This window comes from Myotis yumanensis, unplaced genomic scaffold, assembly GCF_028538775.1.
Source record: "Myotis yumanensis isolate MYYU_CA2020_CCGP unplaced genomic scaffold, mMyoYum1.0.hap1 SCAF_10, whole genome shotgun sequence".
Taxonomy (NCBI): Eukaryota; Metazoa; Chordata; class Mammalia; order Chiroptera; family Vespertilionidae; genus Myotis; species Myotis yumanensis.
The window spans coordinates 5,510,807-5,520,941 of NW_027223761.1; the positions used below are offsets into that span (position 1 = coordinate 5,510,807).

At 58.0% G+C, this 10,135-nt stretch overlaps 1 protein-coding gene across 2 annotated transcripts; it reads right to left on the reverse strand.

Annotated features, from left to right (window-relative positions):
* Positions 1–1,286: 1,286 nt before the first annotated feature.
* RELA (RELA proto-oncogene, NF-kB subunit) lies at positions 1,287–9,899 on the reverse strand. Of its 2 annotated transcripts, XM_070427527.1 has the most exons (11): positions 9,794–9,899; positions 9,233–9,259; positions 8,997–9,148; positions 8,729–8,877; positions 7,790–7,881; positions 7,320–7,451; positions 6,192–6,296; positions 5,769–5,981; positions 3,624–3,704; positions 3,462–3,536; positions 1,287–2,674 (listed from the first exon to the last, which is right to left on the reverse strand). In XM_070427527.1, the coding sequence occupies exons 1-11, from the start codon at positions 9,798–9,800 to the stop codon at positions 2,070–2,072; spliced, it is 1,638 nt and encodes a 545-aa protein (XP_070283628.1). In that variant the 5' UTR covers positions 9,801–9,899; the 3' UTR covers positions 1,287–2,069. The 2 variants fall into 2 exon arrangements, with proteins under 2 accessions (XP_070283628.1, XP_070283629.1); XM_070427528.1 differs by lacking the exons at positions 7,790–7,881; positions 8,729–8,877; positions 8,997–9,148; positions 9,233–9,259; positions 9,794–9,899 and adding an exon at positions 7,591–7,783.
* Positions 9,900–10,135: the final 236 nt, after the last annotated feature.

A 10,135-nucleotide genomic window follows, 5' to 3' on the forward strand; every position in this document is an offset into this window, starting at 1 on the left:
GGAGATAAGGATTTGGGGCCGGTGCGCCCTGAGCAGGATGAGGTCACTCAGGAAGTGTGGGAAGGGCCGTTAGAGGGTTTCCGGGGTCACGGGAGGACACTGCCGGACGCTGGGAATGCCAAGAGCGAAGCGAGGCGTGGCTGGAGTGCCCCTCTATGCCTCAGGTTGGCCACGTTTCGGGCAGCTCCTGTCCCGCCATCCGCTTCCTCGGGTCAGGGTTAGGGTTAGGCTTCTCACCAGACAAGGCCCCACCCCCGGCGGCCCAGGACGTGGCTCCCTCAAGCCCCGCCTCTCCGAGGGCTGCCCGGCAGGTTGGCCGGGTCTTGACCCGGCCACTACGGTCAGGCTCCGCCCCTCGCACGGAAGTGCCGCTGGTGCCTACCCTCCCGCCCCAGTAGCTCACCCAGTTTCAGGCCCCGCCGCTGACCCCGCCCCCTGACCAAGAGCCTGCAGCGAGGTCCACGCTACAGACGTTTTCCGGTTTCACAACATTCCGCCGCCCCTGCACCCAGTCTACCGTGTTCCCACGGGCCTCGCTAGCTGTTGCAGCAAGTCCCACTGATAAATCGCTTTTCCCTGCCTTCACCCGCCTGCAACAGGGCAAAACCCGGAACACAGACGTCATCTGCTACAGGACAGGGGTTTTCCCGAGCGCGTTACCTGGTTTCCGGGCACACAATACTACATGTGCGCATGCGCACTCATTAAGGCCGGGCCTAGTGCGCCGGGATCCTGCTCTACTGCGCACGCGTCAGGCCGAACCGGAAATGCCTGTTCCAGCCCTTCGGATCGTGGCCTGGCTTTTAGGCCTGTGGGGCTGCCGAGTTGAGATTTCTAACGTCCTTGGTCCTAGCGGAACAGGATATCAAACCACAGACCTTACCTGGCACTTACTTCCCCCACAGATACACTCTCCCTTGTCCACCCAAAAGATGAAGTCCAAACCTCAGTCAGCATTCTTGATCTTTCACAGCCTGGCCCCAGTGAACCTGTCCACACTGTTCTTCCCTGCTCACCTACAAATGCTGGCTGGCCCCTCTTTGACATCCACCGCCCTGTTTATCTACGAGCTGAAGCTCCACAGCCAATAGGCCCTGCAGGCTTTCACTACCCTGAGAACCCCACCCCGCTTAGCGGTTTACTTTCATCCATTGGACAGCGACTAGGGTTTCCAAGGGCGTCCTCAGACTGCGAGCTCCCCAATGACTAAATATTCATCCAAGTCTGTATCACCAAGGCCCGTCTGACGTGACCAGCAAGGAGTGCAATTAAAGGAGGCAAATCTGTTAGCCTTGGCAACAAATTTATTAGTTCAGAGTAAGAGCAAGAGTCCAACTGCTTTGATTCTTCAGTAAAAATTGAGCCTGTTGACTGGAGAGCTGCCAGCCTGCCCTCCCCCCACTCTCCAAACAACTCGCCCTTCTATTAAGGCACTTGAAAAAGGGGAACAGAAAAGTCTCAGACCTAACCTCCCTGGATATGGAGAGGAGAGGGCCAGAGCTGTCCCACCAGTCTCCTCAGCCACAGCTGAGCAAAGCAAGAGCCGGCAGAGACCTTAGCAGGGCAGGAAGTCCAGCCTCTCAAATGCTGGCATCAGGCACAAGGGAAATGCCAGCACCACCGAAGAGCTGGTCACAGGGGCATCATTTTGGCTCAAGTGTAAATGAACCCATGATTTGAGGAAGACACTGGATAATAAGGCTTTGTGGCCTCCAAGGCCATAGCTCCAGCCTGTCCCTCTCTCTGGAAGGTACTAGAAGCTGGAGGGTGGGGTGGAGCCTCCAGAATTCCCTACAGAGGAGCTGAACATCAGGACAAGGGAAGGGTCTGAGTCCTCCCAACTCCATTTCCAGAGAAGTTAATGCTTCTGCTTAAGCACCTCCGAACTGAGAGATAGATATGGCCAATGAAAGAATAAAATGCAACCCCCCACCACCACAAAGACATCATCACCCAAAGAAGTTGGGGGCAGTTGGAGCACCCCTCCCCCCAGAATCCATAAATGCTTGCTTTGGGAGGGCTTCAATCTCCTGCAACCCAGTGCTCTGGGCAAGGCAGGAGTCACCCACTTAGGAGCTGATTTGACTCAGTAGGGCTGAGAAGTCCATGTCTGCGATGGAGGAAAAGTCTTCATCCCCTGCGAGGAGGCCATTGGCGAGGCCAGCGGCCCCCAGGGGAGCAGGAGCTGGGTCAGGGGGATTCTGGGACCCTGTCACCAGGCGTGTTATAGCCTCAGGGTACTCCATCAGCATGGGCTCCGCTGTGTGGGGAGCCATAGAGACACCCTGGTTCAGCATCTGCTGAAACTCAGAGTTGTCGACGGAGGCCAGGTCCGTGAACACAGCTGGGTCAGTATTATTGCCCAGCAGGGCCCCCAGGTCTTCATCAGCATCAAACTGCAGATGTAGCAGGGCCTCCGTCAGTGTTCCTTCCCCTGCCTGGGTGGGCTTGGGGGCAGGCGGGGCCACAGCCTGAGCAAGGCTGGAGGCTGAGGCTAGGACTGGGACAGGGGCTGGGGTTGGGGCCTGAACCAGAGCTGGTGTCATGGCTGAGACAAGGGCTGGTGCCAAGGCTGAGGGTTGGTTTGGGATCTGCCCAGAAGAAAAGACCATGGGGGAAAACTCCTCAAAGTTGATGGTGCTGAGGGATGGCGTAAAGGGATAGGGCTGGGGAGCTAGAAGAGAGACAGAGAGACAAGGGTCAGAGAAAGCCTGAGACCCACCCCATCCTCTATATCCCAGCCCATCAGTATGCACAGGACCAACCCCTCCCTGTGGAGTCCCTGCCAGCACCCTTTACCCAGTCTGACCAGGCTGGGGGTCCAGGTCCAGCCCCACCTCCGTGGAGCCCTATCCACTCCAGCCCAGAAAGCTCTCCCAGCCTTTTAGAGGAAGGGATGCTTTCAGAGGTCGGCTGGTAAAATGTCATCTCAGAGCTGAAAAGCCAAGTCCCAGGAGGGCATGGGCCCAAGGAGTATCCAGTCAGTGTAGCCTGCAGCAGGCACTACATCACTCTTTTCTGAGCCACACACCAGCACATACATTTTGCTACTTTAGACGTGTTTCTTTGTTTCCCTAATTCAACTGAGAGCTGAAGGCAGAGACGGTGTGCTTTTTAACTCTGGATCCCTAGGTATCCAATATGGAGTTTCTAACTGGCACAGTGGTTCTCAGACCTCACTGTGCGTTAGTGTCCCCAGGAAGTAGCTGGTTCCTGACCACACTTCCAAAGCTTGATTCCAGATGTGTAACGGGCCCGGGAATCTGCATCATTACCACTCCCAGGTGGCTCTGGCAGAGATAATTAGGCTGCATGCCCTGAGAAACATGAGCCCAACACACAGCAGTCGTCAGACGCCTGTGGATGAGGCTGACCGCTCTGTTCTCTCCCAGCGGGTGTGTGAGCCACAGGCTGAACAGACTTGAGCCTATAATTCCAGTGGGACAATAGGAAATCGTTACCTGGCTTAGGGACGGAAGTTGAGCTTCGGGAAGGCACGGCAATGCGCCGGGGAGGAGGCCGGGGGTCGGTGGGTCCTGTGGAGCAAGTCTGGGTCAGTTCTTGGCCCCCGGGGTCTCCACTCCCCACCCATGCCTTCTAACTCTCCCCACTCCCCACCTCACCATTGAAAGGACTCTTCTTCATGATGCTCTTGAAGGTCTCATATGTCCTTTTGCGCTTCTCCTCAATCCGGTGACGATCATCTGGGAAAGTAACGGGGAGAAATGAGTCTTGTTCTTCTCAGCTAGACCCCCAAGCTCTCAAAGGGCCCTCAGGAGAAGGTGATGAGCCAAGCTTCCCTGCAACCCTTTCTCCAAACCTTCCTAGTCAGTGAGAAGAGCTGCATGACACTCAACGACGCTAAGAATCCCACAGCTTTCTGAGACTCCGCTGTCTGAATCTGTCTCCTCCGAAGGGCACATGAGTGCCTCCCAGTAAAGGGGCCCCGGTCTGGGAGAGCAGGGGTCCTCATGAGGCCCCAATCTCAGCTTATCCTCTTACTCGCACTGCTCACATCCTAGGTCCTCTCCGCCTCGATGCAGGCCTGGCAGTGACCTCCGTGCTCTGGGACAGCTGAGGCATGGCAGAGGCTGTTCTTCTCTGACGGCTTGAGAGTTCGGTCTAGAGCTTTCAGAACTGTCTTCCTAACTACAGCAGCAAGTGGGTAACTCCAAGGTACTCCACACCATCAGTCCAGAGCCAGCCTCATCATCTCTCCTCAGAAACCTGGTTCTTTCTTCTCCCGTGTTCCCTCCCACCTATCTGCCCTGTCACCAAATCTAGAAATCCTGGCATCATCCTCAACATCTTCCTCTCATTCACACCATTCACTAACTTGACATATGTTTACCAACCACCTATGTGCCAGGCTCCATCCTAGCCACTGCGGATATAGCCCCGAGTAACCAGACAAGGTTCCTGCTCCCAAGAGTTGACATCCTAGTGACAGAGGAGCAGGGAGACAACCTAGACAAATGATAAAAGTACTAAGGAAGACACCGGTGACGTTAACAGTACCAAGGTGATGTCAGGGAGTCTAGCTTAGAGATGGCCAGGAAAGACTGGTGCAAGCCCATCACATGAAGATCTGGGGCCAAGCACTTCAGAGGCAATAGCGAGAACACAGGTCCTGAGGCGGGACGAGCTTGGTGTGTGTGAAACTCAGAAAGGGCTGTGGGGCTGCTGGGTAACAGAGGAGGACAGCAGCGTATGATAGCGTCTCTGCCATTCCTTCTGCAAGGCTCACGCAGAGTCTTCTCTTCCTGGACTGCTGTAACACCTTCCAGCATGGCCTCCCATCCTCCAGTCTCTCACTCTCAGATCCTCTATTCACTGTTGCCAGGGTGAGCTTCCAGATCTGCTCACGTCACTTCTCTGCTTATAAACCTTCGGTGGCTGCCCACTGCCTTCAGGACGAAACCCTAGATGAATGTCTTAAGCCTCACATTCAAGGCTCTCCTGCCTGGGCCTGCTCACTGCCCAACGTCACCTCCCACCACAAAGCTGCCCCAAACACGCTGTGCATGCTCCAGCACCCTGCCCTTTCAGGCACTGGTCCACCTGCCTGGGGAGTGTGCTGCTATCTTTCTCCAATTTCAATGCCACCTCCTCCATGTTGCTGCCTCCAGCACATACCTCCCTCCGTTTCACAAGTCACTCTGTTTTGCATGTCTTCCTCATGTGACTGAACCTCAGGGACCACGTCTTAGTCATCTTTGTGTTCACAATACCTGGCACAGGCCCTGGCATCAAGTGGCACTCAATAATTATTTGTGGAATGAATTGATGGCTGGTTTGGGGGTTGCTTTCCAAGCTCCTAGGGCAGAAAACAGGCTAGATGAGGAGCACTGGATAGAGGATCATTCTGGCTGTTCCTACTGTGGTGAGATGCACAAAGGCCTTGACGAAACCATGGCTGTGTGACAGTGACAAGAGACAGCGTGGCAAAAGGACCCTGGAGCCACCAGCCTGGGTTCCCTTGCTTACTCTGGTTCACTATCTGTGTGGCCTCAGGCAAATTAGATGCTATCTCCTGCCTCAAAAGTTCATGAGAGAATAAAACCAGGTAATGCGCTGATATGCTTGAATAGAGGCAAGAGTGTAGTAAGAGCTCAACAGTCTTGAATATTGTTATTACTCAGCAAGGCAAGAGAGAATGTGATTATGTGTAAATCCCACCCAGCTCCAGCTTTAGACTCAACTACAGCTCCACACATCCAGCCCTGGCCTCGCTCTCCTCGGCTGAGTCACCCTCCCCAGCTGTGTACCTGTGTCTGGCAAGTACTGGAATTCCATGGGCTCGCTGAGCTCCCGATCTGAAGGCCGCCGCAGCTGCATGGAGACGCGCACGGGGGCCTGCAGGCTGGGGTCTGCATAGGGAGGTGTCCGGAACACAATGGCCACTTGTCGGTGTACATCGGCTTGTGAAAAGGAGCCTCGGGCCTCCCAGCCTGGTCCCGTGAAATACACTTCGATGTCCTCTGCAGGAGATGGAGCGGCAGTGTGGCTGGTGTGCTCGCCTCACCCACCACCCGCTGCCCACCTCATCGCTGAGGCTTGTTCCCCGAGATACTCATAGGCTTCCCCGAGGTGGTGGGGGAGCGTTTAAAGCCAGTCCCCTGACTTTCCATCTCCGCTCAGCCTTGCCCTCACCCCTGCTCCAGAGTCCTGCCCTGCCTCCTGGAATGTACCTTTCTGCACCTTGTCACACAGCAGGAAGATCTCGTCCCCCCCGAGGCAGCTCCCGGAGTTTCGGTTCACTCGGCAGATCTTGAGCTCTGCTGTGTTGGGGGCGCCTGGGGGTGGGAACAAGGAAGAAAGCCCTGAACCACCAGAGGTCTCCAGGACGGGCCTACCGGAGAGGCAACATCCCGGTCCATCCCAAAGTCAGATTATCCAGAGCTTGCTGACCACACCTTTGCAGCCAAAGGTTCAACCATTCCCATTGGCTCCTCACCCCAACCAAGTCAGCACCTATTTACCAGCCCCTACTATGTGCACAGCACTCTTCTAGGCATGAATGCAACGGCTCAAACCTAAGCATTTCTGCCCTCATGGAGCTTACAGTCCAGTGGGAACCAGTCTGGCCACACCTCCTTTCTCCACCTGACTTCAAGGCCCAGTTTATCACACCCACTTTGGCAATGAACCCTTCCCTCCTGACCCCTGTTCATTCTAGTTTCCTGTCCTTAGGGCCTAGAGCCCTTTTATTTTTTTTAGAATACTTCTATTGATTTTTAGAGAGGAAGGGGGAGGGAGTGAGAGAAACATCAATGTGAGAACATAACATGAATAGGCTGCCTCCTGCACTCCCCCCACCGGGGATCAAGCCAGCAACCCAGGCATGTGCCCTGACCAGCAATCACACTGGTAACCTTTTGGTGCATGGGACAATGCCCAACCACTGAGGGACACCGGCCAGGGCAAGAGTCCTTTATTTTCATTCATCCTTTTGGTTATTTAATTAAAGACTGCAGTTAATCAATGTCAGCCCAATTGATCCGTGAACTTCCTGTCGGCTTTCATCATTGAATTATTACTTTCTAACATTGTCTTGCTTCTGGGAGTCATTTCCTGGAGTCATGACTACAGATCTGGGCACGCCATCCTTTCATCTAACTCCCTGCCAGCCTGGGCGCTACTCCACAGGGCGGCTGAGTCTTCTCTGCCTTGTCTCCCGGGCCAGCAGAACAGGACACAGAGATGATGAAAGGCCAGATGACCGAACGAAGCCAAAGTGCCCCTCGCAGGCTATAACCACCAATTCCTCCTCCTCACAGGCCCATTCCTCTCCCTTCCTGCACTCCCTGGCCACTCACGGTTGTCAAAGATGGGATGAGAGAGGACAGGTGACAGGCGGAGGGGCCTGCCTGATGGGTCCCGCACTGTCACCTGGAAGCAGAGACGCACAGCATTCAAGTCGTAGTCTCCGCGCTGCTCTTCCATGGGAACTGCCAGGAAAACGGGTGGTCAGGAGAGCCGGGGCAGGGGCTGGGGGCAGGAGCTGGGGGCTAGGAAGGGCTGTTTGAGGGTATGTGAAACAGTAGGCGTCCTAGAGGAGGAAGAGAAGGCTCTAGACCCATCACTGACCTGTGTGACCCTGGCTGTCACGTCCCCTCTCTGAGTCTGTTTCCCCAGTGGTAAAATGGGAGTGTACCGAATGGCCAGCAAGATTCCATCTGTACTCTGAGTCTTGGCCAATGAGGGAGATGCAGGGAGTGGTCGCGGAAGGGTGACAGAGGGTGGGGGTGCTCCAGACAGGCCCAGGCCTTCAGTCCTCAGCCCTCACCTTGGAAGGGGTTGTTGTTGGTCTGGATGCGCTGATTGATGGCCTGCTCCAGGTCCCGCTTCTTCACACATTGGATCCCCAGGTTCTGGAAGCTGAGTTGCCCCAGGCATCAGTCGCACTGTCTCCAGCAGCGCCTGGGCCTCCTGCCTCACCCAGTCTGTCCCTTCCTCCCCTGTCCCCTCACCAGACCACTCCAGGCTCAACCCTCTGGAATGGCTTCCCACTGCAAGGCAATGAAGGCCACTCCTCACTCTGGCTGACAAGACCCTCTGCCTGTGATCTGGCCCTAGCCACAGCCCCTGCCAGCTCCCTCCCCTCAGTCCCAGCGGCTTCTTTTCTGTTCTCCAAACATGCTAAGCTCAGTCCCACTTCAAGGCCTCTGCACTCGCTCATTCTGCGGGGAATGTCCTCTCCGTGCCTCCCTGCTCCAGCTCACATTCATCTTCCCTGGAAGAGGCCTTCTTGAGCCTCCCAGTTCAAAGCAATGAGACCAGCTCCCACGCCTCCCCACCCCAGGCTATTCTCCCGACTTATTCCTGTTTCATCTTCACCATTAGATTATTACTCTCGGACAGTATTTTGCTTGTTATTTATATTTTTATTTACAGCCTGTCTCTGTCAACTGGTTTGTAAGCTCCAGGGGAGACTGTTGGTTCTGTGATTTTCTATCTCGTGAGAAAGAGATGTTCCAGCCACAGGGGTTGGGGTCAGAGGTAAGTAGGGCCCCGGCCCCAGCCCCAGCCCCATCTGATATGGCTTCCCACTGCGCTGCAATGAAGTAGATCTGCTTGAGAGAGGAGACATCTGCCTGCAGAGCTGGGGACGGAGCAGCAGTAAGGAATTCTTCTGTGTCCAGAAAGAAGTGACTCTGTAGCCGGGAATCGGCCCTCCCCAAGCCTCCCACCGCACCCTGAAGCCCCGCGGGCCTGGGGAGCTCACCTGTGGATGCAGCGGTCCGGGCAGAGCTCAGCCTCATAGAAGCCATCCCGGCAGTCTTTCCCGACCAGCTCGTGGGGGTGAGGCCGGTGCGGGGGGTCCTTGGTGACCAGAGAGATGCGAACCGTCCCCGGTCCCGTGTAGCCAATGATCTGTCCAAAGCACAGAGCGCACGCTGGAGGCTCAGGAATTCCAGACCCAACTCCCAGATGCGGACTGCACGGCCGGAGGCAAACCTTCCCCACTGAGCCAGGCCCGCGGGCCCGCTGACCTTAATGGTGGGGTGGGTCTTGGTGGTATCGGTGCTCCTCTCGCCGGGGATACTGCCCGCCGAGCGGCCCTCGCACTTGTAGCGGAAGCGCATGCCCCGCTGCTTGGGCTGCTCAATGATCTCCACGTAGGGGCCCGGCGCCTGGGCGGGCTCTGCGGACACACAGCCCATCAGGCGGCGCCCCGCCGCCCCCACCCCTGGCAGCTCGAGGGAGGGAGGGAGGGAGGTCCACTTACCGGAGGGGAAGATGAGGGGGAACAGGTCTGAAAGGGGAGGGAGAAGAGGGTCAGCACAAGCCCCTTCCCAGCTCCCCCAGGGAAACTGAGGCAGGGCCCGCTCCCGGGGACCGGGCGGAACTCAGGGCGGGAAAGGAGCCAGGACACCTGTTTCCCGGGGAACACGGGAGGGCGGGCGCCCTCTACTCGGGGAAACTGAGTCAGAGCCTTCCTACTTTCCTAAGGAAACCGGCGGGCGGCACCTCCCACCCGGATCCGAAGGGGAAACTGAGTCGGGCACCTCCTCCCCGAACAGGGACACGAACTCAGAACCGCCCCCCGGAGCCTGGGGGAAACTGAGTCAAAGGCCCCCCTGCGCCACCTACTGATCCAGGTCCCGTCCCCCCGGGAAGGAGAGTGAGTCAGCCCCCCGCCCCGGCCCCGGCCCCGCCCCACGGCCCCGCCGGCGGCCGCCCCGCACGGCCCCTCCGCGCAGGAAGGGGCGGAAGGCGGCGCGGAGGCTCCCGCCGCGGGCCCCGCGCCTCCGCCCGGCCGCCCCCCGGGGACAGGGCGCGCCCTCACCGTCCATGGCCGGGGTCCCGGGATCCCGGGGGCGGGGCCGGGGTCGCAGCTGGGCCCGCGGCGCGCTCTACTGCGGAGCCATTCGCCAGAGGCGGAAATGCGCCGCGCGCGCCCGCCGCCGCGTCACTGCCGGGAACTGGCCGCGCCTGCGCGCTGCGTCCGCCGCCGCCGCCGCTCCGCGCGGGGGGCCACCGGCGCGCCGGGCACCGAGAGGCTGCGCGCCGCCGGGGCCGGGGCCGGGGCGAGTGCGCCGCGCCGGGGACGGGGTTTCTGGTCCGCCGGCGGCTGGCGGGCGGCCGGGTTCGGCCGGCTCCTCGGTCTGGGCCCCGCCTGGAGGGCGGG

Bases quoted from the DNA above. Each gene is read 5' to 3' on its own strand.
- RELA (XM_070427527.1), bottom strand. The intron at 5,982-6,191 runs GTACATTCCAGG...CATCTCCTGCAG, and splicing joins GTGTGACAAGGTGCAGAAAG to AGGACATCGAAGTGTATTTC. The intron at 3,537-3,623 runs GTGAGGTGGGGA...CTTGCTCCACAG, and splicing joins GAAGAAGAGTCCTTTCAATG to GACCCACCGACCCCCGGCCT.